The sequence below is a fragment of the Lagenorhynchus albirostris genome, chromosome 18 (genome assembly GCF_949774975.1).
Source record: "Lagenorhynchus albirostris chromosome 18, mLagAlb1.1, whole genome shotgun sequence".
NCBI classification, from domain to species: Eukaryota; Metazoa; Chordata; class Mammalia; order Artiodactyla; family Delphinidae; genus Lagenorhynchus; species Lagenorhynchus albirostris.
In genome coordinates, this window is record NC_083112.1 from 24771094 (window position 1) to 24798104 (window position 27011).

At 42.0% G+C, this 27011-nt stretch overlaps 1 protein-coding gene and 1 long non-coding RNA gene across 3 annotated transcripts in view; one reads left to right on the forward strand and one right to left on the reverse strand.

Moving 5' to 3' along the window:
- The window catches only part of VWA8 (von Willebrand factor A domain containing 8), a 366706-nt gene extending 349865 nt beyond the window's left edge, over positions 1-16841 (forward strand). For both annotated transcript variants that reach the window (XM_060128726.1, XM_060128727.1), the window contains 3 exons: positions 12144-12242; positions 13039-13277; positions 15319-16841. In XM_060128726.1, the coding sequence (XP_059984709.1) occupies positions 12144-12242; positions 13039-13277; positions 15319-15427 (447 nt within the window). In that variant the 3' untranslated portion in view covers positions 15428-16841. The remainder of the gene's footprint in view (positions 1-12143; positions 12243-13038; positions 13278-15318) is intronic.
- Positions 419-26243, reverse strand: LOC132508538 (uncharacterized). Its single transcript, XR_009536623.1, has 4 exons — positions 26155-26243; positions 4914-5083; positions 4041-4220; positions 419-669 (listed from the first exon to the last, which is right to left on the reverse strand). It is a non-coding gene; the product is annotated as an uncharacterized LOC132508538 (long non-coding RNA).
- Between the last annotated feature and the right edge of the window lie 768 nt (positions 26244-27011).

Consider the following 27011-nt stretch of genomic DNA (forward strand, 5'->3'; position numbering starts at 1 on the left):
GCATGTTCCACTGCATCCCACACTCGGAGTGTATGGAGAGATTCATATTTGTCTAATTCTCACCATTAAAAGTCTGTAATCTGGGCTTCCCTGGTGGCGCAGTGGTTGAGAGTCCGCCTGCCGATGTGGGGGACACGGGTTCGTGCCCAGGTCTGGGAGGATCCCACATGCCACGGAGCGTCTGGGCCTGTGAGCTATGGCCGCTGAGCGTGTGCGTCCGGAGCCTGTGCTCTGCAACGGGAGAGGCCACAACAGTGAGAGGCCCGCGTACCGCAAAAAAAAAAAAAAAAAAAAAAAAAGTCTGTAATCTGGAAGAATGATTAGTAAAACTGGACATGTTGCATAAAAAAGAAATAATGTCAAGGAAATAGCATTTCACAAATTGTTATTTTGTATTGTTTTGACAATTAGAAACAAAACTGTTGCCATATGACCTACTGAATTTCAACTAAATTCAACAAAATTACAAACATAGAGCACTTGCTAAGAGCAGAGTACTCTGCTAGGTACAGAGTTCCCTGCCATCCTTGAGCTTGTAGCCTTGTGAGGGAGACCTATAAAAACTAATTCTGGAGACTTTCCTGGTGGTCCAGTGGTTAAGACTTCGCCTTCCAATGCAGGGGGTGCGGTTCGGTCCCTGGTCGGCGAGCTAAGATCCCACGTGCCTCGCTGCCAAAAAAACCAAAACAGAAACAATGTTGTGACAAAAAAATGAAAACAGAAACAATGTTGTAACAAATTCAGTAAAGGCTTAAAAAAAAAAAAAAAAAGGAATTCTGATAGGACACTCGATGAGAGGCACTCAGTACAAAAGGCACAGGAAAGCGTGCCTCTCCGGACACTCCCCTTCGGGGCACCATCCTCGAAGCAGTATTTTGCTGACAGCCTCTTCCATTGCCACAACACTGTAAAGAATTTCCTCGGTTTTCATCTGTAAAACCACAGAAATATTGAGAAGATACCATACTAATATATGACTTTTTAAAAAAAATCTATTGAAGTATAGTTGATTTACTGACAAATCCAGGGGAAATTCTAGTAAGACACCACAATAAAATGAACTTTTTTCAAGGCTTGCAGAAGCTTCATCATGTTTCCTGCTATTTGATTTTTAACAGGAAGTACTTTAACGGTTTTGGTTTTGTGCATTTTCGTATACTTATAAACATACCCCCTCACATTTACTACGTAAGTCCCTTCAGAACGTTTTTTAAGAGCATAGAAAGTCGGATGAAACTAGAGCATTAAAATCTTTCCAACAAAAGGAGAAAACTCTGAAGATTTCACAAAACACGCTCTTTGAGGAAAAGTGGTACTTAGATGGGTATCTGGAGGGATCAGAATGGGAAGACAGGACGAGAGAGGACTGCAAGTCCTGTGCCTACAAATTCCTCATTATGACCATGGCACTTAGAGCTGAGGTCACCTCTCAGGTCATTCCCTCCAGTTTCCTCATTCCTCAGACAGGAAACTGAGACCCAGAAACATCAAGGGCTTTGCCCAAAGTCAGAAGGCTAGTTGGAGACAGAATAGGATAGAGCCCAGGCCTCTTCTCCTTGTTTTCCCTTTTTTGTTTTGTTTTTAAACATTCCCCTTTATTTCTAATTTTTTTTTAATTTGAAAAAAGTTTAATCTACAAAAATTTGAAAAAACTGTAAAATGAACACCCATATGCCTTTACTTAGATTCACCAAGTGATCATTTTCTCCCCTCGTTTGCTTTATGTTTCTCTCTAAATACACAGTCTTTTTCTTCTCTCTGATCCATTTGAAAGTAAGTTATAACTATCATAATACTTAACCTCTAAATATTTCATTATGCTTCTGCCAAGAGTAAGGACATTCCCTAAATGATCTCAATACCATTATCACGTCTAAAAAAATCATCAATAATTTTATAATATCTTATAAAATCGAATCCATGTTCACTTTTCCCGACTATTCCAATGGTTGCCATCCTGAGCTATAGAATATAAACCATCCCAATAGTGTCTAATTATTTTTCCCCCTACAATCTGGGATCCAGTCAAAGTCCTCACCTTATTTTTGATTATAATGTCTTGTTAGCCTCTTTTTTTTTTTTTTTTTTTGCTGTACGTGGGCCTCTCACTGCTGTGGCCTCTCCCGTTGCGGAGCACAGGCTCCGGACGCGCAGGCTCAGCGGCCATGGCTCACGGGCCCAGCCGCTCCGTGGCATGTGGGATCTTCCCGGACCGGGGCATGAACCCGCGTCCCCTGCATCGGCAGGCGGACTCTCAACCACTGCGCCACCAGGGAAGCCCTTGTTAGCCTCTTTTAACCTGTAGCAGCCGCCTTTCCTACCACTACCATTCTGCTTTTCATGATGGTCACTCTCTTGAGGGTGTAGATCATTTGTCTTGTAGAATATCCCTCATCCTGGATTTGTCTAGCTGTTTTCTCATGGTACCATTTACCTTGTCTCTATGTTTCCAGAACTCCTAACAGGCTTTCTCTCACAGCAGCTACCCTGGAGACTTTGTAAAATCTTCCCACCATCCCTGCCAACATAACTAAGATTTTGAGTGGCCACAGGCTATCCAGGCTCAGCTGGGGCTCGCCAGGCCTCCTTTGTATGGGGTGAGCAGGTGGTGGGATGGAATCTACTTGCATTCTGTGAGAACTTTGCCTGTTTATAATGAAGTATTTTGAGGTATAAGTAATGGGTACACATAGTACAAAGTGTAAAAGGCACAAAAGGAGTCAGAGTGAAGAGTCAGCCTCTGCTTCCCTCTCTCAGTTCCCAGTTACCCTCCCTGCTGGTGACCACTGTTGATACTTTCTTGGTGTCTTCTCAGAGACATTTGATGCATATTTATCAAGTGACAGAGTACCGTTCACTCTGTTCTGTGTCTTTACACTATATGATCTTATCCAATTCGTTTAATCTCTCTGTACTTCAATTTTCTCTCTTTTTTTTTTTTTGTTTTGTTTTGTTTTTTGCGGTACGCGGGCCTCTCACTGCTGTGGCCTCTCCCGCTGCGGAGCACAGGTTCCGGACGCACAGGCTCAGCAGCCATGGCTCACGGGCCCAGCCGCTCCGCGGCATGTGGGATCTTCCCGGACCGGGGCACGAACCCGTGTCCCCTGCATCGGCGGGCGGACTCTCAACCACTGCGCCACCAGGGAAGCCCAATTTTCTCATTTTTGAAGGAAGCATAAGGGCAACAAATAACTAATGAAAGCACATCATTTACTCAGCAAATATAAAATGAGGCATGAGCAAATGACAATTTTAGGAGTTCCCAGTGAAAAATGTATATTCCATAGCCCAGGATGGCATCACATGTTAGGAATTCAGCAGTGTACGCTGAGACTCCCCACTCCCCAGTTCCAGAAGCTCTTCATGTGGTCTTCCTGTAGTTATCCCTCCATTGTAAAGCTGTCTAGTCTGTCTTTGCTTTGAAGCATTCAGAAGCCAGTGGCCTGGCCTGCAGATCTGGACTCTTCCCCCACAGCCTCTCCCTTGGCATCAGCTTCGCATTCTCTTTGGCTTGGGCTCAGCTCCTGGACTCTGGGTCATTAGAGTCCAAGTCCAGGAGGCTCATTTGGAGTCAGCCTCCACTTTTATTCCACCTTAGCATGACCCATGAGCAAGAATGACTGAGAAGGAAAGGACCCTTGAACAAGAATGACTGAGAAGGAAAGGAGCCTTGAGCGAGAATGACTGAGAAGGAAAGGAGCCTTGAGCGAGAATGACTGAGAAGGAAAGGAGCCTTGAGCGAGAATGACTGAGAAGGAAAGGTAATTCAATGGCAGAACACATTTCAAAGGCATCTGGAGTTTTTTAAGTTTTTCATAATTGTTCTACCCACTGAATTCAATTATTCGCAAGAACAGCATCTACAGTAGGCTTAAGACAGGAGCAACATTATTTGCTAATAATCAGCATAAAGTCCTCTAATCTTATGATCTGCAGAATTTTTGATGGTCACATAGCACTTAAACGCTGGTATGAAAAGTGGAATGGTAACGGTTACGGGAACCATGTCATTTAAGTCAGGAAGCATTTTGTTCCTTTACCTTCATTCCAGTTTGTTCCTCTTGATGTCTCCAAGCCCTTGGAAATGTTTTCACTGTAACCTTAAAGTAGACCTCCTTTGCAAAAGCTCTTAATGCCTTATTTATTTTTTCTTCAAAGTATTTAATAACTTTGAACACCAAGAGTTAGGTGTTTCTTCACTGAGCACTCAAATAGTGACACTGGAAAATAGAGTTATTGAGTTATTGAGAAGTTGGACTTTGAAAAACAACTTCAAATGTATTGTTTCTCTGGAGACATATAAACCACTTCTAAGGTCATGGTTTCCTAACAGAATTTTTTTTTTTCTTTTTTTTCGGCTGTGTGGCTTGCGGGATCTTAGTTCCCCTACCAGGGATTGAACCCTGGCCCTCGGCAGTGAACGCGCCGAATCCTAACCACTGGACCACCAGGGCATTCCCCCTAACAGAGTAAAAGGATCCTTTGAAGGATGTTGGAGGGCAGAGGTGTGTGGGCAGCACTTTTTACCCCTTCCCCCTCCATCCCCAATTCAACCAAAATAATTCCACTTATATTGATATTGCATGACATTTCACAATCTGCACTTTTGTGCAATATTTCATTTGGAGAAAGAGTTCCACTGCTTAAAAAATTTTCAGAGTTAGAAATTTGCTATTCTAGGACCAATACTGGATTGTTATTTCTTACAGACTCTGGGGGCTTTCTTTTTGGAAAAGCCTTCATCAATCCTCACTTAGATTTGAATGATTCACTCCCTTGACAGAAGAAAACAAGGCACAGGTGTTCCTACAATTAAGTGAAGCAGACTTTTTCGTTCCATTTCTTGGATGTGCCTGTTGAATTTTCATAGAGCCTGGGGAGCAGAAATGATCTTGGAAATTATTTTCACCAACCTGTTTGTTTTAAGATGAGGAAATCAAGATGCAGATCCCAAGGTCACACAGCTAAACTGTAAACAGCCAGGATGTCAGACATCTCCCACTTCAGGGCCTTCCCTTTGTTCACGTTTTATCCCTTGTTCTGGCAGCCATCTTATTTCTGCCCAATCAGTATATTTACAAAGCTGTAATTTAGGAGTAAATAGACCATTTACATAAAGTATTCTGTCTTCTCCTCCCCTTAGCACTCCATCCTCCAAAAGAGGTATACTAGACATACTTTTCTCAAAGATATCTTGGTCGGAAAGATGTGGAAAGATGTGACTCACAAACCAGCACCGCTGGGAAAAATTCCTTCTATCAAAAATGTAGTTCAGCATCTGTAATTCACCTTTCCCCAATGTCTCGGGCATGTTTCAAATGTTTAGAAATGGAAATCAATCATCTTACCAGGCTCAGGCTTTGAATAAATTTTTTAATTTATTTTTTTTGGCCGTGCCGCACGGCTTGTGGGATCTTAGTTCCCCGACCAGGGATTGAACCCAGGCCCATGGCAGTGAAAGCTCTGAGTCCCAACCACCAGACCACCAGGGAATTCCCTGAATAAATTCTTATTGCTGCTTGAATGTAGGACCAAAGAAGGGTGTACAGACTTCTCTGAATCCATTCAAAGTTAAACACGAGTTGAGAATTGACTCAGTTGTAGATGTGGAAGTATTGGCCAATCTAACTATTCAAAAAGCCTAAACAGAGATTGGGAGAGGGCGGAGGGGCAGGGGAGTAGTTAGGGAACGGTTACTTCTCTATAGTAAAAGCATTGGCCTTAGAGTCAGAGCACCTGGGTTTGAATTCCACCTCTGCCAGCACTAGATCTCTGACCTTAAGAAAGTCTGTTAATCTCCGAGCATCGATTTTTTTATTTGGGAAATGATGTTAATAACACCCACCCCAAAGGTGTGGAGAGAATCAGAACGAAATGAGATATCCAGAAGCACTTTGTAAACCATAAAGGATGGTACGAATGTTGACATTATACTCATTAAATGTATAGTCCTATCCTTTCAATGACCCCATGAGGTTAGGTGAAACAGAGATTATCCCTACTTGTCACAGAGGTTAAGTGATTTACAAGCATACAATGTTAGAGGTCATCTAAACCAGCATTATTTATAAGGTAGAAACAAGATTTGGAGGGGTTAGGTGACTTGCCTGAGGTCGAAACCTTGTTAAAGTCAGAGCTAAGTCTAGAATCTTTGACCTTCAGAACATTGTTCTCTTTACATTAACTTCCATAAGAAGAAACGTTAGCTAACGAGTACTGTAGATTATTGACCATACCCTAGAGTTCTGTTAGCACATCTCTTGACCTTTTAAATTATATTTATCTTCTAATCCTTTGCTGCCGGCTGTCAGCAGTGCCACCTAAGAATGGTGGGTTTGTATGTCTAGAAGGAGATTCGAATTTCACACATCATCAGGCTTCCGAAATAGCCTCAAAGGATTCTCTTACCTACTTAAACTATAGATAAGTAATCAAACATAACTTCTCCTAAAGTTAGCAAATGATTATCCTTCCCAGTAAAAATTTAAACACAAATCTTATTCATAAAAATGCTAGTAGCTCTTTGTTTGAAGCAAAGTTTTCTTTGTTATCTAAGTATTATAAATCATCCTCATCTGGTGATAAATCTTTGTGTCTTGCACTGAAACTCAGCATTTGTTTTCATTTTTCATACCTTTCTCTAAACAAATGAGATTTTCAAAAGAAAATATAGCAAAAGGGCATTTAAACAAGTTTCTAAATCAAAAAAAGTATTAAAATTGTTCCTCTCTAGTTGAGGCTTTTCTTTACTGCTGTGGTTTAATGTTTATGTTGGATGTTAAATACGAGACTCCACGGAGATTTAAGGGATGCTCTGAAGAGCGCAGAAATCATGATCATAAAAATTTTGAGCTACCCAGAAACAGTTATGATCTAAATGTTAGGTGGTTGATAACAACGTAATGTTCTTGTTTAGTGACTCCTGTGATTCCTGCTTGGAAGCAAGGTTGAGACCCTATCAGGTCTGATTTGACAGTGGTCACGGCAGAAGCAGACTGGGTGAATGGCAGAAGCAGGCGTTAGAAATACTAACTACTAATAAGTATAGTTCATATACTTTTTCCTTTAACCCAGGCAATTTTGAGGATTAGCTCTCTGTAAAACGTGTTGGGATCCTTGGAGAGCAGATACTAGATAATTATGACATAGAAGGATTGTTTTTCATGGAAGCTTAAAATGATCTACAGTAACACCAGGGAATGCTCCACATTTGGATGTACTTTGAATTCTTCTCAAGCAGTTTATTTACTTTGGGCACAGAAGAATCCCCAAGCCCATCTGGAAGATGAGAACCAGAGCCTGCAAACCATTTTATAAGCCCCATCCTGTCCTTTAGGTGTGTCTTCTCAGCCTTTGCAATACTAACGAGGCCCAGACAAAGGCAGATCCTTCTGCAAATTGCACTTTCCTTACTGCAAATAAAGGAAGGAAAAAAAGGAGGGAAAGAAAAGGAAGGAAGGAAGGAGGGAGGAAGAAAGGAAGGTCTGCAGCTCACCTATCTCATTTGCCTGAAAAAGTATAGGATGCTTTTTTTCTCCTGGGCAGATAATTAAATGGTAGATGATAGACAGATCAATCAACTGGTAGATGGATTTGTGACTAAACTATTTCTGGAGTGTTCAATCAGTCTGTTGTTGATAAAGAGCATCCAACAATTCATTTGACTGCTATTTGTTTAATAATTAACTAGCAACATTTTTCCTTGCAGTAACCAGTTATGTCAACCCTGTAAGCAGACCCCATGGTCAAATCTTTATTTATATAGTGTCACCCATGGTCATCGGGTTAGTAAGAACTTTAACCATCAGTTAAAGGGAAAGAAAAAGTCTAATATATATATATATATATGTATATATATTTCAAGGAACTGATCTAACCCCCTTACGTGTAAGATTCCCGTTTAACAGATTATTTCACCAGCCCCCTAATGAGAGCAGCCTGCCCGGCACCTTCTCAGGAGAACCTTATTCTTGGCTCAAAACGTTCCTGCCGTGACTATCATCAGATCAGTCTGGACGGGGCCTGGCACATGTTTCCATGGAGGAATCGTGCAGGTTTTCTCCACATCCGTGCCAATCCTCGCACTGAGCCCATGGTGACCTTGATCAGGCATGTACCGAAGCCAGCACTCCCCTATAGTAATCCATCGTCCAGAGCTGGGCCGCCTTTAGGTTTCAAGTTTTGCTACCTTTTCACTACATGGACAGCAAACTATACATAGAGTTTCTTTTCGTATATGGAATTTGTTCCATCCCTGGAAAGCATTTACTGCCGAGCTTTTTTTTTTTTTTTTTTGCGGTGCTCAGGCCTCTCACTGCTGTGGCCTCTCCCACCGCGGAGCACAGGCTCCGGACGCGCAAGCTCAGCGGCCATGGCTCACGGGCCCAGCCGCTCCGCGGCATGTGGGATCTTCCCGGACCGGGGCACGAACCCGTGTCCCCTGCATCGGCAGGCGGACTCTCAACCACTGCGCCACCAGGGAAGCCCTGAGCTTTTTTAATGTATTGGAAAATTTCCCTCACAGTTCTTTTGTATCATCCTTTGTGTTTTTTAAAAAAAACCCTAAAACCAGGCATAGAATAATGTCCCTGGCCCCTGCCCAAGGCCCCTCTCTGGCTCTTCTCTGGCCATGCCCCTACCATCGGGGGAGGAATCTATGGGGCCAAAGGGACAAGCCCACTTAGAGCTTTTTCTCTAGATCATGCTCCCAGTTCCTGGGATCCCCAGCTATCCTGCTCGGGTGACCCCAAGTCTGCTCGTTGGGCCTCTTTGTTAGGTCCATCTTTCTGGGGCAGACTGGCCAATTGTGTGAGCACCCAGAGCTGAGGATGACTGAAGGCTGTGATGGCATGTGGACGTGAGGACTGGGTGTCCACACACGTGCATGTGAGGCACCTCGTGGTGGGGGACAGAGCCAGCTACAGAAAGAGAAGTGCGTGGGCTGCAAGCCAGGGGCCAGGACTACCCACACAGCCACGTTCTAGCACAGAGCTTCGAGAATCCAAGTATTCGAAATTTGACCCTGGCTCTCCAAGTCATTATAATGTATGTTTATCAAAGTTGGAGGACAGAACGTATTTTATTTAACAATTTGTAGCCTGATTCATAGCTTTCAAATATTTAGACATCCTATGTGGGCCTTCATTTGTCCACTTACTTCTTCAGTTATACACTTGTCTCTATCCACTCTCATTCTCTCTGCCTTCCTTTTAGTCTCAGAAAAAGGAGTGTCCTCCCTCCTACTCCAAACTTGACCCTCTGACTGTGACCCTGATCTCCTTCCCCACTGCCTCCGCTCTGCTGCCTATAAAACGCAGACACCTCTCCCCCAATACCCATCTAGCTGCTGTTCTATTTCTCTTTCTTATACCACAACCCTTTCACTGAAATTATCCCCACAAAGGTCACCATGGATTCTGATGCCCAGAAGTCATCAGTCACCATTCTCCTTCATGGTTATCGTTAGTGTAAGTCAGCACAGTTGCACAGCTGCTTCCGAAACGCTACACACTGATTTCCAGGGCCATCCCGGTTACCCGCATCTGCCATTGCCCTTCCTCCCTCTGCCCTGTGTCTTTCTTCCACCCCAACAAGGATACTCCCCAAGGCTCGGTTGAGGGGGTCCTTTGCTCTTCTCTCTCTATGCATTTCCCCTTGACAGCTGCACCTCTCCCTCCTAGGGATGACAGCCAAGTTTCAGACAGCAAGAAATAAGTTTCTTCTCTGATATCTCCCTGAACGCACGATACCAGCGTGTCTAGAATGGAGCTCATCTTCCCCAAGTAACCCAACTGCCTTCTGACTTCTTATTTTTACATAAAAATTATTTCAGCAGAAATGTTTCTACTTTTCATTTTTCATACAACGGTTTCAGTTATGTTATGGGTTGTTTTTTTTTCTTCAGCTAGCTTGGGCTAACCACCATTTATCACGTGAGTGCTGGGAGAAAAAAAATGCATTCCAGCTTCCAAAGAGCTTATTTGTAAAAGAATGTAGCCCACATGGGAAAGGAAAGCTTCTTAATGCCCCAACTTGATTGCAAACTCTCTCAAAATATTTCAGCAATTAACAGACCAGCCCCACTCATAGATACTAAAATGCGTTAAGATGAATAAGATACAGGCTTGCCTTCAAAAACCTCACCAGTTAAAAAAGAATAGACGTGAAAAGGAATCATTGCATTGCCCTCAACACCTTAAGTAGTGTTTTGCACATGGTAGGTGTTCAAAAGACAGCTGTTTATTGATGGTCAGATGGTGAATAGACAGTAGTAATTCTTAAGCATTTTGACCCATAACACTCCAAGTAATCCCTAAAATATTTTGCCCCAGACCCATACCCAGAATTTTCTTTGCAGATCCCCCAGTTGCTCAGATACCCTAAGGTCTATTCCAGTCTTTATATCAGCATCACAAAAATTCTTAGAGGGAGGGCTTCCCTGGTGGCGCAGTGGTTGAGAGTCCGCCTGCCAATGCAGGGGACACGGGCTTGTGCCCTGGTCCGGGAAGATCCCACATAACACGGAGCAGCTGGGCCCGTGAGCCATGGCCGCTGAGCCTGGACGTCCGGAGCCTGTGCTCCGCAACGGGAGAGGCCACAATAGTGAGAGGCCCGCGTACCACAAAAAAAAAAAAAAAAAAAAAAAAATTCTTAGAGGGAGATGGGAGGAGAAGAGGGAATTTGGGGGCAAACCCCATGATTGGAGAGAATCACCTTGCCCCAATTATAGTTGCCTCAGATCCCAAATTTCTTTCCAGATTCTGTAAAAATGCTGCACCTTTCTCTCAGCTCCAGCCTTTTCTCAACAGACAGGACTTTCTCTTGTGTATTGTGAGAGAGGGAATTTAAAAGGTATTTCCTAAACTGAAAAATCTGTGTCATGCACTATTAAATAGAAAAGCAAATTATAAAAATCACATGGTCAACATTATCCATTAGTTAAAAATAATGTTGATGCAGACAAGCATGTGTGTGAATGTGCAACCCCTTACACATATATTGAAAGGAAATTCAAGCTTAAGAACTTATACAAGGAAACATTAACAGAGGTTATCTTTGAGTAATGGGATCATGGATAATTTTTACTTTCTTTTGTTGTGTTTTTCTATCATTTCTGCAGTGAATGTTTCACTTTTGTGTTCAGGAAAAAAGTATGTGTATTAGTTTTCTATTGCTGTGTAACATATTACCATAAACATAGCTTCTTAAGCAATACCTTCTTATTAAGTCATAGTTCTGTAGTTCAGAAATCCGGCCAGGCTCAGCTGAGTTCTCTGCTTATGGTCTCATAAGGCTGAAATCAGGATGTCAGCCAGGCTGGGCTCTCACCTGAAGGCTCTGGGGAGAATCTGCTTCCAAGCCCATTCAGATTGTTGGCAGAATTTTGTTCTTTGCAGTTGTAGAACTGAGGTCCCTGTTTCTGTACTGGCCCTCAGGCAGGGTTGTTCCTAGATGTGATGCTTGGGGTCTAGCTCTGTGGTCCCCACCATCTCAGCCACAGATAACTCCCACATGTCAAATCCCCCACACACTTCAAATCTCCCTGTCTTTCCCTCCTACTAATAGCCAGAAAAAACTCTTACTTTTTAAGGGCTCATGTGATTAAATTAGGCGTACCCAGATAATCTGTTTTGATCAACTCAGAGCCAACTGACTAGCAACCTTAATCACATCCACAGAACGTTACATAACATAATCATGAGTGATATCATATTCACAGGTCCTGCCCACACTTAAGGGGAGAGGATTGTATAGGCTGTGTATACCAGGGGGCAGGAATCTTGGAGACCACCTTAGAATTCTGCCTACTACTCTGTGTGTGTGTGTGTGTGTGTGTGTGTGTGTAATTTTTTTTAACTCTCCCCTAAAAGTTAAGAATGGAATTCTTGGTAGCCCCTGTAGCCCTCATCATACTTTCTACCTCCTGCTGGAAAGCAGAGATCACACAAGGACTGACCAGAAGTGAAGGAGCCTGGAATTGTTTTGCCTTGTTGATAAACACACATCCATCTCTCTGCTTTTCTCCATGGCCATATGTTGAGCAATTCTGGGCAATAACAAACCAAGGAGTTGGAGGCTTATAGGTCTAATGACAGTTCTTTAGGGGACAGAGGCTTCTAACTCTCTGACTCTCTTGCCTATAGTATGACATCGCTGGACACTCTGGAGATGGCTACAACATTGCTCTAGTTCCAATTAACAAAATCCCCAAGGACGATAAGCAAAGACTGGAAATTCTCAGGGTAAGTACATTCAGTTACCTCTATATCATGAAAACTTCCACCAGATTCAGTAAAGTATCTTCTGGTCACTGAAAAGATTCACTGAAGAAGCAGCAGTTACAGGAAAGAAGAGGACTTTCTGTTTCACAAACATTTAAGCGTTAAACTGAGAAAGCACTGATCATGCCTAAATTCCTTTTTTACACCATACAAAACTTAAACTTTGTTCCCTACATATTTTTAGGGTACTCAGGATTGTATTGGGATTCTATTCAGCCCCCTATATTTCAGAAGGAAAAGAATGACTCCTTCTAGAGTAGTCTCTAACCCAAATTTTATGTATTTCTTAGTATTTTCTAACAATAAATTCAGTTTCACATACCTAGATATACAATAGAAACACACTCACCGTGATTCTCAAGTAAATTTCCTCCCTTGCTATTGATGTAAGTACAGTGTTTAGTGTTGTAACTTTGTTTATTGGAAACTCAACCCATTCCTTATTTTTCTTCTGTGTCATCTCCATTCTCCAGTGTGATACCAAGTTTCATATTTTCTTACATTTTCTCACTTTAAATGGCAGCTTGAGCCTTCAAAATCAGTGCCAAATGGGATAGTTTTGGAACATTTCCTGTTTTTAATGAAAGTCTTAACCACATTCAAGTATCACTGTGTATTGTTGTCACACTAAGGTGCAAATTAAATAGAACTCGCTCAGAGTATTTGTGCTTTCTCATTGTCAATAGAAAAATCATCACGTTTGTTAAAAAAAGGAGCATCTCGTTCATGGCCTTTGTATGATGTCTCTTCCCCCCAGACGATGCACGCCCACGCTCAGTTCTGCATGAGTGGGGACCACACATTAGAGGGGACGGAACACGCCATCAAGGAAATCGTCAAAGAAGAAGCTGACGAGTACTTTGTCATTGTCTTAAGTGATGCCAACCTGTCACGCTATGGAATACATCCTGCCAAGTTTGCCCAGATCCTGACAAGCAACCCTCAAGTAAATGCTTTTGCCATTTTTATTGGATCTTTAGGTGATCAAGCAGCCAGGTAAGTGTCATCCCAGGATGCAGCAGGGGGCAGGGATGGAGATACTGAGTACCTGACACATGCCATTTCATGGGCTTCCCATCGTGAGGGGCAGTGGCGGGGGAGGATGGGAATGGAGGAGAAACAGAAACCAGAGTTGCTGCCCTCAAGCAGCTGAGAGTCTAGGTGAGGGGATGGGACGTTCTAGCTTATATTTGGATGAGCAATAATACTTCAAGTTATTTATTTTTCAGTTTATATTTAAACTAACCAACAATAAGATAAATAGCAAATTGATTTGTCCACCAGTAAATTAAACAGTACTTTATACATTTTGCCTTTTACATGAAGGTGCTAAGCTCAGTTCTATTCAGTTCATGCTCAAATCATATTCAAAGTAGCAAACATCTACTGTTTTCCTAGCATCAGAGATTGGGTGTCTGTGTCTACATTGTATGTAGACAGACACACACATATATGTAAATAATACGTAATATGTGTGTCTACATATTTATAGACATAGATCATCTTCTCTCTTATATTTCTCCTTCATGCATGTCTGTAATTATAGTAAGATGCCGCACTGAATATGCTGATTATTCAGTAGAGAAATTTATGGTCAGATAATAAATACCATTGTGGATAGTCTGAAAGGAGAGATCTGGAAACACTTTTATTTCTTAAACACACTAACATTTATCTTCTTGAATTATAAACAGGAAGACTCATGGTTTTTCTCTGCTTAACGTACTTGTAAGAAGCAGAAAACGCAATTGCAAGTATACCTCCTCAACAACAACAACAACAAAAAATCCAGCCTCCACACAAAAGGCCACATACCCTTTTGTTACTCCACCCCTTTTACCTGTCACCCCCTGTGGTACAGAGTCCTACAGACTAGGAGATGTTTTGGTGTCCAAAGTGCTGACATCTTTTTCTCTTCCCTTCACCTTGCTGCAGGATTGCAGAGTACGGCTAAGAACAGACTTAATATCACGTAATTACAGTCACTTTATTACAACTGAATTTGCATTTTTTCTCAGTTGTGTGTTAGCCTCTTCAAGGACTTCCGTGTCCTCAAACGTAAACCATGCTTTTCCACTCAGGTTGTCTTCAGGACAAGCCCAGGATGAATCAAACGGCAAGCTCAACAAATATTGGTTGAGCTGAAAGAGCTGTTTTGTCTTTCTAGTGAACAGATCCTGTTTGAATACTTAAGAAAACACAATAATACCCTTGTGGTTTCCTAGGGAAATGATCCAACATCCACTGGCAAAAGATATGTTGCAGAATTAGCTGGTCTACTGGGCATGCCAAATGTATGATACTACACAGGATGGTGGACTTTTATTAAATGTCATTCCAAAACCAAACTTTGTTGGCACAGTGAAAGGAGGCGTTCTTTTGGGTAGAACTGTGTCTTGTACTTATATTGCCTCCAAAAATGTCCCTTTGTTCCAAATGATAAATTGGCATTTTAAAAAATTATCATAAGCCTGTATAACCTCAGTGTCATCAAAACAGCAATTGCATAAGTCAGATTACATTTCACATTGTATGATGTGGGGCAAAAAAGAGAGAGAGAGAGAACGTGTGAGAGAGAGGAAGAGAGAAAGAACCACTTGGGGTTTGGCTGGGCAACGTTTTTCAAGACCTGTTTTCTAAGGCAGGAAAAGCAGTTAGAAGTACAGGGTGAGGCCAACACGTTCAGTGGATCCAGGTGAGCTAGTCCCAGATTGGTCCCTAGGGCTCCGTTCTGTCCAGGGAACATAAAAATACCAGGAAACTACAGTAATAAAAAGGAGAGAATTTTTTCTGTGCAAATTCGCTGATTTTGTCACTGAAAAGACCTTTCTTTCGGTTCAGTGCTTTCAGTGTGCCTCTCCCTGTAGCTGTTGTTGCCTAGTGACAGCGGGTTCCACTGCAGGCAGGGGCAAGGTATTAAAAAGTGAAAACTTCCCTTCCTAAGAAACCATTCGGATGCTGAGGTTTGCAGGGGCAGGAGGTGGAAGGGGAGCCCTGATTTGCAATGGTAATTTTCTTTCCCCATCCATCCTGACAGGCTTCAGAGAACTCTACCAGCTGGCCGGTCTTTCGTTGCCATGGATACCAAGGACATCCCTCAGATTTTACAACAGATTTTCACCTCCACCATGCTGTCCAGTGTTTAAGAAGTGGCCTTTATCATCCCGATGACCCTGGGATTTGAAATAAGCTAGGAAGAAAGAGTATTCTGAAGAAAAGAAGAGGTCTATAAAGTGCCCCTGAGTGATGACTGGCTAATTCTGGCATTCCCGGGCTTTCCCGCGCTTGCTAAGTAATCAGAGTTCAGCGAAGCAACCAGAGCGAGGCCTGTGCATGGATATCTACAACCACTGATGGGTTTACAAATCATTAGAGGAAGCGAGTTGACCTGCATTATACAAAAGGTCAGGGTTAAGGGAAGGTGGTTTGAGAACTATGGTGCGTGGTCTATTTCCAAAAACCTGACGGAAAGAGTACCTTGCTTTTGCCTTAACACAGCACCTGGTCACCTAGGATAACAAAAGTGACCCCAGCAAACTAAGCCTTTGATGCCACATTCTGACACTGGAATACAAGTCTGTGCAAACTCACCCAACCAGCTCCTCTTCAATAATTATTTTTATTTTCTCCTCCACTCTGTACTGCCCAACAAACAATGACTTTACAGTATTTAACCCACTGAAAAGTCCTTTCAACGGCAATATTCTATAAAAGGTTGGGTTTTCTCAATAATTTCATTTTCTTAGCCAAAACCGAAAGGAATCAAAAGATCCTTGGATTGCTTCCTTTCCCACGTGACTTTTAAAAGGCTTTTTAAATAATAAGGAGCAAATGTCCTATTCTCCGTGCTGCTGGGATTGGAGGGATGTCTTGCCTTAAGTTTCCTGTTTCTTTTCCTTCTTTAATGCTCCTCAGAAGTTTCACACTCCTCCGTTTTGGTGTCCAAAATGTAATGCTCAAAATAACAAATGCTTATGTTTTTACATAAAGCAAAGTGAAAACAAGGCAGTATGTTTGAACTGAATGGTAATGAGATTTCTTTAGCTATAAATATATATATATTTAAGCCTCATTCTTTTTTTTTATTCCCATTCTCTCTTGGGCTGACCTTTACTTATCAATAGACCCGATGTCAGTTGTTTTTTTTAATCAAATGCTCCAGCAGAAGTCAGTCTCTTTCCAACCATATAATAAAAGTTTCTCTTCACCTTTGATGGTAAAGTCCGAAATGCTAGGGGCACCATTGTGTCTGTGCTTTCATAAGACAAGTTGGAAAAATTAGTCTTGTTAATAATGGTAAGTTATTCACCCATACATAGTGGGAATTGTACGATTCATTTTACTTTCATTATAGGAAAGAAAAACAGATGACACGCATTTGTTTCACCAATCCATCTCCCTATCAAAGAAATAAAAGCAATCAGATTTCCAGTGCAGTATTGCCCAGCAAGTTTGCGTGGCTTGTCTTGTTTCTCTAGACAGACGCTTGCTTTGTGTACTGAATCATCCAATGATACAAACAATTTCAATCCAAGAAGTATCTTTAAAAATGCAATAGCAGGGCTTCCCTGGTGGCGCAGTGGTTAAGAATCCGCCTGCCAACGCAGGGGACATGGGTTCGAGCCCTGTTCCGGGAAGATCCCACATGCCGCGGAGCAACTAAGCCCGTGCGCCACAGCTACTGAGCCTGCGCTCTAGAGCCTGCGAGCCACAGCTACTGAAGCCCACGCGCCTAGAGCCTGTGCTCTGCAACAAGAGAAGCCACCGCAATGAGAAGCCCCTGCACCGCAGCGAAGAGTAGCGCCCACTCGCCCCAACTAGAGAAAGCCCGTGCGCAGCAACAAAGACCCAGCTCAGCCAAAAATAAATAAAATAAACATTAATTTTAAAAAAATGCAGTTGCATTAATAACAACAATAATGATAAGAACGGCAGCTAGCATTTACTGATTACTATGCACCAGGTATGCTAAGTGATTTCATACATTATTCCATTCAGTCCTCACAACAGTGCATGTAAAATAGGTATTTTTTAGCCTCATTTACAGATAAGGAAAGTGAGGCTCAGAGAACTTAAATCACTTTCCCAAGATTCCCATTTCTAGACTATTGACTAACTACTCATTGTACTATTAACATCCTCATTTTACGAAGAGGGAAACTGAGGCTTAGGGAATTTCAAGAAAATAGGGGAAGGGGCAGAGCTCTGACCCTGGACTGTCCCCTCTCATGCTTTATTCTTGCAAACCTAGATGTCGAGCTTTTGGTGCCTTTTTCTCCTTTATCCCAGTGCAGTTTCTCTTCTTGCAAAACGACCACGTTTCCTAGAGCTCCCTCTCCGCGGTGCTCAGAAACTGTCTGCACGATTTGAGCACTTAGAGGAGGGAGTGGGGACCAAGGACATGGGACACTGCTGGAGGGACACTTCCAACTGCTCCTTCTTGGGCCCACAGAGAATTGAGGAAGTGTCCATCCAAGGGGCAGCTTAACCCCTAGGGGTGCCCCTTTGTTAGAGGGTCACAGCCCCTGAAAGCCTTTGGAAGTTGAATCCAAGAGTGCCTGACAGAACAGCCTTTTAATGAATCCTCCCTATGGGTAACTACCTGGGTAAGCAGAAGCCTTTTTTTTTTTTTTATAACATGGAAAGAATGTTCTCAAGTAATTTAATTTCCCTTTCCCCACCGGCCAGACATCCTTTGCAAAAGTTATTTTTTAAAAATATGTAACTCCTGGCTTTTCTGATTTGTAAGAGGGAAGGATGATGGGGGAGGGGAGTAGAGAGTGAGAAAATGAAGGGTTTCTTTTCACTTCTTGCAATACCTAAGAAGTTGTGCCTTTATTATTAAATGCACTTAATTATAGGCCACTCCAAGCTATTCCCAGGCCCTTCTTAGGGCCAGGACGTTATAATAAACGCATTGTGTGCCTCGGGGGCGGGGGGGGTTCCAGAGAAAGGCAGCTAAATCCGTCCTCAGGGAGCCCGTGTAATGCTGAGAGGGTTCATTGTGATCCCCGGCAGCCAGGAGGAGTGAATGCCATGAATCGTCTCAGTAGAGGATGCGTTTTCCCCCTGGAGTTCTTTGTGTGCTCCAGCAGAATGACCTCATCACATACAGGCAGCTCAAGCACAGCCACAAGAAGAGGGTGAGAGCAGGCATACCAGAGCCCAGCACATGTTTGGAATGAATCATTTAATTCTTTACATTACACCCTTTCCTGTGAGCCATGAGCAGGAGAAATCCATCAATGCCAGAAAGGTTTACTCTAAACAAACTTCCAGGCTTTGAGAGCCATGTAGAAGTGGTTTTCCGTGGGGAGCATTGACAGCGTCCCTGGAGGCAGCTCCGGAGGCTCCAAACCCTCCCTCCACCTGGTGCCTTCTCATGCCTGTCAGATCAGCCAAAATGAAATTCCTCGGGGAACAGAGGAAAGAGATATGGGACCAGGGAGCAAGAGGCATCCTCGCTTATTTGTTGCGTTTCTATTTGTTTCCTCCCATCGCAATTATAAGAGATATTTCACAAGTCTAAGCTGATACCTCATGTGCCTAGACAGACATTTTTTTCTGGAATTGCATCTAAGGAATAGTCGAATGTCCATTCGTATTTAGTAAACTGTACGTCACTTCTTCAAGTTATTAAGAAATAAAATGTCCCCTTTTTAAAAATCATTCCAACCACTAACATAGATGGCTTTTTAAAATACTAATTGAAGGGTCTAATTCACTACCAATTTCTGGTCAGGGTTATATCATAAAGTTCTTACCTGTTGCTTTTCCTTTACCTTTTTTCTAAGACTGGCTGTGGCCAAAGTACTACAGGTAATGGAAATGGAAAGGAATTCCGAAGTTCCATCTTGTAGTGGGAGGATTTCCAAACTCTGGGTAGAATTAGTCAGTAGGAAGGAAGTTCTCAATGCTGCTCAGCTGTTAACTACCTGTGCAGACTTGGGCTAGTCACTCGTGGGCCTCAATTGCTTCATCTCTGAATTAAAAGGCTTGGACAAAATGATCTCTAACACTGAAGTCCCACGTTCCTTTAACTCCTACAGAACTGACTTTGTCCCTTGTACGTCTTAGAGAGTCACATCATCTCAGTGTATTTTTGTCCCAACCTCACACGCCTTTTAGCCCCTACTGTACAGAGAATTTTGGCACGTATATCAATCGCCCTAACAGAAGTGTGTTATTGAATGAATATGCATTCTAAAAGCTACATAAGCTTCATTAGAATTGGTCAAGAGGGCTTTTTCCCCCCAGCAGCTGGACAGATATTTCTGTTGGATCATGATTCACAAGATTTCTGCCCATTGTCTCTTTCTTTGCATTTTGCAGCCATAAAATAAAATTCCATATCTGCTGATCTGCACAGTGGGATCAAAAAGGATCAGGAATTGGAAAACTACTGTGTGCTGAGAGCTGACCTTTGTGCCACAGCTGAACAATGTGCAATTGTGTATGTGGTTTTTTTTTTAAATTGTTAGATCCTGTAAACAAAAATCTCCTCCAGAGGAGAAAAAGAATGCTTGCCAAGCAAACTCTCAAGATGAGAGCGATTTGACACTCTTTTTTTTTTTTTTTTTTTTTTTTTTTGAGACTAAACGCTATCTGGGGCTTTCACCTTCAAACAGAGACAGCGTCTCTTCTGGCCCAGCCGTGCACATTTGCTTTAGAATGCCAGGGTTACATAATTTTAAAATTGAGTGGCACTTGTGGTATTTGGCCACTCAGAGCAAAGTATAACACTCTTTTAAGGTGGCTTGGGTCCTTAAAAGGTGGCGAGAACATCGTGTTCTGCTCTAAGAAATCTCAGCAAGGGACCTGTCAGCTCTAAAAAGCATGGACCACCACGCATGGTCCCCCCATCCCGCCCTCAGCAGGCACCAGAGGCACCCTGAGCCTTCGTTCTTCTCACGGGCTTCAGTGAAAGGGTTTGGAGCTGCCAGTTCTTCCCCTATAGGAACAACTGAACGATTTGTCAATAAACTCTGACTCCAAAGATGGTAGGTATGACCCCAGAGGAGTTCCAGGATATAAGGATTTATTGAAATTACGTGCAGCTCTGAAGCATTAGTAACAGTAACTGGAGCTTGACCTGGAAATGGAAGGAAACTGTCTGTCTGAATTTCCCAAAGCGAGTGTGTCTGTCATGCCGGCCGGAATGTGGAGAGAGAGTAATGAACCTGTCAAGAGTCCTTTGTGTAATTGGTCTCATGATACCATACTTGAAGCCTTATTCGTTGAAACTTGAAGAAAAATAAAGTGTATTTACTCAGACAGGACATTCAAGTTGAACTTTCAAATGTAACATTTATATTAATAAATACCAATGCTAATTTATCGAGACTGACCATTTCTTCATTTCGGAACTAATAATTAAGAAATCGTCCATCATCAGGCTCCAGGAATAGAGTGGGTCTCAACAAGCTAGGTGGTCCGTTTCCTTTTACAAAAGATTTTCTGGCCCATGTGAAATTCAGCGCTGAAAACACTGGCCCAGAAAGGAGCGCTTAGGGACCAGTGGAAATAAGTGGCAACACTGGGGAAGCGGCCTGTTGACCACCGTTGGCCTTGCCTCCCGGCATGTGGGATGGGGGATGGGGTGTCCCCATAGATCCCAGAGCCGGTAAGGAATCCAAGGGTCTCTGTAGCAGGCCAGGATGCCCAGATTCCAGGGTGTATGCACACACAATTAAAAGGACAGATGATGGACTACCTGGGAAGGCCTAAGGCTTAGTTAATGGACACAGACACTGGGGAAATAGAGCTGTTTGTTTTGCAGTGAACGAAGAAATGGTCTGTTATCTGAAAAGCATCCCTTAGGACCCAGATGCTTTTGAACAACTATTTTCCAGGCGGATAGAATATGCATGTCCATACATGGCAGGCTTGAGTACAAAGATGTGATATTCAATGTGTGGTGCCTAAACTAAAGCACCTCCTCTTCTCTCTCTGACCTTTCCTACAAACTGGAGGGAACTCTCTGCAGAGGTGGAAGATTGTCACAGCTCCACAAAACCTCCTGAAAGCAGACATTCAGTCACTTGGCAGGAATACAGGCCTGCACAGCTGGCCTGGCACCTTGCCCCCTCACATCTGAAGTCTATCTTTAGAGAGGGGTTTCTCAGCGAGAGGGGCTCCCCTCTTTTAAAATGCAAACAGCTCTGGGAGGCCATCCATCACACACACCTTGGTTTGAATCCCTCATTCACAGGCTTTCCTCCTAGCCCAGCTGAGATGAAGGTCCTCAGACAGGACTGCGACTGGTGGGGAGGAGAAGAAGGGGGTGAGGGACGTTTGCCACTTGGAGCAGCACTCAAGCAGAGGAATGGGCCTGGGACACAGCAGGAGGGCATGAGACATGGGCACATGGCGGGCTGTGTATTTGGTCCTCCTGAGAGCACTCACTGAAGGCTTCCATGGGTGTGCACTGGTGGTGGCTTGGTTCTCCTCCATCTTGTTTTTAATTTTTTTAAGGAGTTTAAGTCCTTTTTTTAAATTAATTTTTATTAGAGTATAGTTGATTTACAATGTCGTGTTACTTTCTGCTGTACAGCAAAGTGAATCAGTTATACATATACGTCTCTCCACTCTTTCTTTGGATTCTTTCCCATATAGGTCATTACAGAGTACTGAGTAGAGTTCCCTGTGCCATACAGTAGGTCCTTATTAGTTATCTATTTTATATATACTAGTGTGTATATGTCAATCCCAATCTCCCAGTTAATCCCCACCCCTTGCCCCCTTGGTAACCGTAAGTTTGTTTTCTACATCTGTGACTTTATTTCTGTTATATGTGGAATCTAAAAAATAGGTACAAATTGAACTCATCTTGCTTTTTTAGAGACATCAGATTTCCACCTGTATTTTGCCCTCCATCTTATGGAGGCGTTACCTTTCTGACATCTGGGTTACAGAAGCAGGCGCAGCAGACATGTCTGGGAGGGAATACCCTAGCCATGATTAAGGGCCTTCAGCCCAAGGGCAAGGCCTTTCAACTTTGGAAACCTACTCCACAGCCCCTGAACCATGTCTCTGGTGAAGTGAACAAATCGGATTCTTTTTTATGCCCTGTTCAGTTTGCTAAGAGAAGAACTCTTGCCCTGAGCTGGGGACCTTTCAAAAGAGAACTTGCACCTCTGAAAGGCTGCAGCATTTATTGGAAGCCACTTTCCTCCTTGCAGAGGCAGAGCTGGTCTGCGCCCCACAGGACAGCCCAGCAAGCCATGGGGAAGTTCTAGTGCTAAGAGCTGTGGAATTCCCAAGCTCCACCCTGGTGAGGCCTGAAATGAGATCAACGTGAGTCTCTTCAACTCAGAACATTCCTTTTGTGGAATGAGTTCTGAGCACACTTCTACTAGAAAGTTTTCTGAAGTGTCTGTAATTCAGCCTTTAGGAAGAAGATGTTATGTAACAGTTTCTAAAAGCCCTTAAGGATGTCCTGACAGCTGTCTGCTGTATACGGTGGGGTGTTACTCCAGGACCTTGCTTCAGACAGGTCTGGACTCAAAGAGGGCTAAAAATCCTCAACAGAAACTCTCCAGTAATTAAGCAACACCCAGCAACAAATGAGCACAGCCGTGTGGCTGACAGGGTCTTTGTGCTTCGGCTGGGAGTCAGGCCTGTGCCTCTAAGTTGAGAGAGTCAAGTTCAGGACACTGGTCCACCAGAGACCTCCTGGCTTCACATAATATTAAATGGCAAAAGCTCTCCCAGAGATTTCCATCTCAACGCTAAAACCCAGTTCCACTCAATGACCAACAAGCTACAGTGCTGGACACCCTAAGCCAAACAACTAGCAAGACAGGAACACAACCCCACCCATTAGCAGAGAGGCTGCCTAAAATCATGATAAGGTCACAGACACACCAAAACACACCACTGGACGTGGTCCTGTCCACCAGAAACACAAGATCCAGCCTCATCCACCAGAACACAGGCACCAGTTCCCTCCACCAGGAAGCCTACACAAACCACTGAACCAACTTTAGCCATTGGGAGCAGACACCAAAAACAACAGGAACTACAAACCTCTAGCCTGTGAAAAGGAGACCCCAAACACAGTAACTTAAGCAAAATGAGAAGACAGAAAAACACACAGCAGATGAAGGAGCAAGGTAAAAACCCAACAGACCAAACAAATGAAGAGGAAATAGGCAATCTACCTGAAAAAGAATTCAGAGTAATGATAGTAAAGATATCCAAAATCATAGAAACACAATGGAGAAAATACAAGAAATGTTTAACAAGGACCTAGAAGAACTAAAGAGCAAACAAACAATAATGAACAACACAATAAATGAAATTAAAAATTCTCTAGAAGGAATCAATAGCAGAATAACTGAGGCAGAAGAACAGATAAGGGACCTGGAAGATAAAATAGTGGAAATAACTACTGCAGAGCAGAAAAAAAGAATGAAAAGAATTGAGGACAGTCTCAGAGACCTCTGGGACAACATTAAACACACCAACATTCTATTTATACGGGTCCCAGAAGAAGAAGAGCAAAAGAAAAGGACTGAGAAAATATTTGAAGAGATTATAGTTGAAAACTTCCCTAATATGGGAAAGGAAAGAGTCAGTCAAGTCCAGGAAGTGCAGAGAGTCCCATACAGGATAAATCCAAGGAGAAACACTCCAACACACATATTAATCAAACTATCAGAAATTAAATACAAAGAAAAAAATATTAAAAACAGCAAGGGAAAAACAACAAATAACATACAAGGGAATCCCCATAAGATTAACAGCTGATCTTTCAGCAGAAACTCTGAAAGCCAGAAGGGAGTGGCAGGACACATTTAAAGTGATGAAAGGGAAAAACCTACAACCAAGATTACTCTAACCAGCAAGGATCTCATTCAGATTTGATGGAGAAATTAAAACCTTTACAGACAAGCAAAAACTAAGAGAATTCAGCACCACCAAACCAACTTTACAACAAATGCTAAAGGAACTTCTCTAGGCAGGAAACACAAGAGAAGGAAAAGACCTACAATAACAAACCCCAAACAATTAAGAACATGGTAATAGGAACATACATATGGATAATTACCTTAAAGGTAAATGGATTAAATGCTCCAACCCAAAGACATAGACTGGCTGAACGGATACAAAAACAAGACCTGTATATATGCTGTCTATAGGAGACCTACTTCAGACCTAGGGACACATACAGACTGAAAGTGAGGGGATGGAAAAAGATATTCCATGCAAATGGAAATCAAATGAAAGCTGGAATAGCAGCTCTCATATCAGACAAAATAGACTGTAAAATAAAGACTATTACAAGAGCCAAAGAAAGACACTACATAATGATCAAGGGATCAATCCAAGAAGAAGATATAACAATTGTAAATATTTATGCACCCAACATAGGAGCACCTCAATACATAAGACAAATGCTAACAGCCATAAAAGGGGAAATCGACAGTAACACAATAGTAGGGGACTTTAACACCCCACTTTCACCAATGGACAGATCATCCAAAATGAAAATAAGTAAGGAAACACAAGCTTTAAATGATACATTAAACAAGATGGACTTAATTGATATTTATAAGACATTCCATCCGAAAACAACAGAATACACTTTCTTCTCAAGTGCTCATGGAACATTCTCCAGGATAGATCATATCTTGGGTCACAAATCAAGCCTTGGAAAATTTAAGAAAATTGGAATTGTATCAAGTATCACTTTGGACCACAACACTATGAGACTAGATATTAATTAAAGAAAAAAAATCTGTAAAAAATACAAATACATGGAAGTTAAACAATACACTACTAAATAACCAAGAGATCACTGAAGAAATCAAAGAGGAAATCAAAAAATACCTAGAAACAATTGACAATGAAAACACGACCCAAAACCTATGGGATGCAGCAAAAGCAGTTCTAAGAGGGAAGTTTATAGCAATACAATCCTACCTCAAGAAACAAGAAACATCTCAAATAAACAACCTAACCTTACACCTAAAGCAATTAGAGAAAGAAGAACCAAAAAAACCCCAAAGTTAGTAGAAGGAAAAAATCATAAAGATCAGATCAGAAATAAATGACAAAGAAATAAAGGAAACAATGGCAAAGATCAATAAAACTAAAAGCTGGTTCTTTGAGAAGATGAACAAAAGTAATAAACCATTAGCCAGACTCATCAAGAAAAGATGCAGAAGACTCAAATCAATAGAATTAGAAATGAAAAAGAAGTAACAACTGAAACTGCAGAAATAAAAAGCATCATGAGAGATTACTACAAGCAACTATATGCCAATAAAATGGACAACCTGGAAGAAATGGACAAATTATTGGAAAAATACAACCTTCTGAGACTGAACTAGGAAGAAACAGAAAATACAAACAGACCAATCACAAGCACTGAAATTGAGACTGTGATTAAAACTCCTCCAACAAACAAAAGCCCAGGACCAGATGGCTTCACAGGTGAATTCTATCAAACATTTAGAGAAGGGCTAACACCTCTCCTTCTCAAACTCTTCTAAAATATAGCAGAGGAAGGAACACTCCCAAACCCATTCTATGAGGCCACCATGACCCTGATGCCAAAACCAGACAAAGATGGCACAAAAAAAGAATATCACTGATAAACATAGATGCAAAAATCCTCAACAAAACATTAGCAAACAGAATCCAACAGCACATTAAAAGAATCATACACCATGATCAAGTGGGGTTTATCCCAGGAATGCAAGGATTCTTCAATATATGCAAATCAATCAATGTGATAAACCATATTAACAAATTGAAGGAGAAAAACCATATGATCATCTCAATAGATGCAGAAAAAGCTTTCAACAAAATTCAACACCCATTTATGATAAACACCCTCCATAAAGTAGGCATAGAGGGAACTTACCTCAACATAGTAAACACCATATATGACAAACCCACAGCCAACATCGTTCTCCATGGTGAAAAACTGAAAGCATTTCCTCTAAGATCAGGAGCAAGACAAGGTTGTCCACTCTCACCACTATTATTGAACATAGTTTTGGAAGTTTTAGCCACAGCAATCGGAGAAGAAAAAGAAATAAAAGGAATCCAAATTGCAAAAGAAGAAGTAAAGCTGTCACTATTTACAGATGACATGATATTATACATAGGGAATCCTAAAGATTCTACCAGAAAACTACTAGAGCTAATCAATGAATTGGTAAAGTAGCAGGATACAAAATTAATGCACAGAAATCTCTTGCATTCCTATACACTAATGAAGAAAAATCTGAAAGAGAAATTAAGGAAACACTCCCATGTACCATTGCAACAAAAAGAATAAAATACCTAAGAATAAACCTACCTAAGGAGACAAAAGACCTGTATGCAGAAAACTATAAGACACTGATGAAAGAAATTAAAGAAGATACAAACAGATGGAGAGATATACCATGTTCTTGTATTGGAAGAATCAACATTGTGAAAATGACTATACTACTCAAAGCAATCTACAGATTCAATGCAATTCCCTATCAAAATACCAATGGCATTTTTCACAGAACTAGAACAAAAAATTTCACAATTTGTATGGAAAAACAAAAGACCCCGAATAGCCAAAGCAATCTTGAGAAAGAAAAACAGAGCTGGAGGAATCAGGGTCCCGGACTTTAGACTATACTACAAAGCTACAGTAGCAAGACAGTATGGTACTGGCACAAAAACAGATATATAGATCAATGGAGCAGGATAGAAAGCCCAGAGATAAACACACATACATAT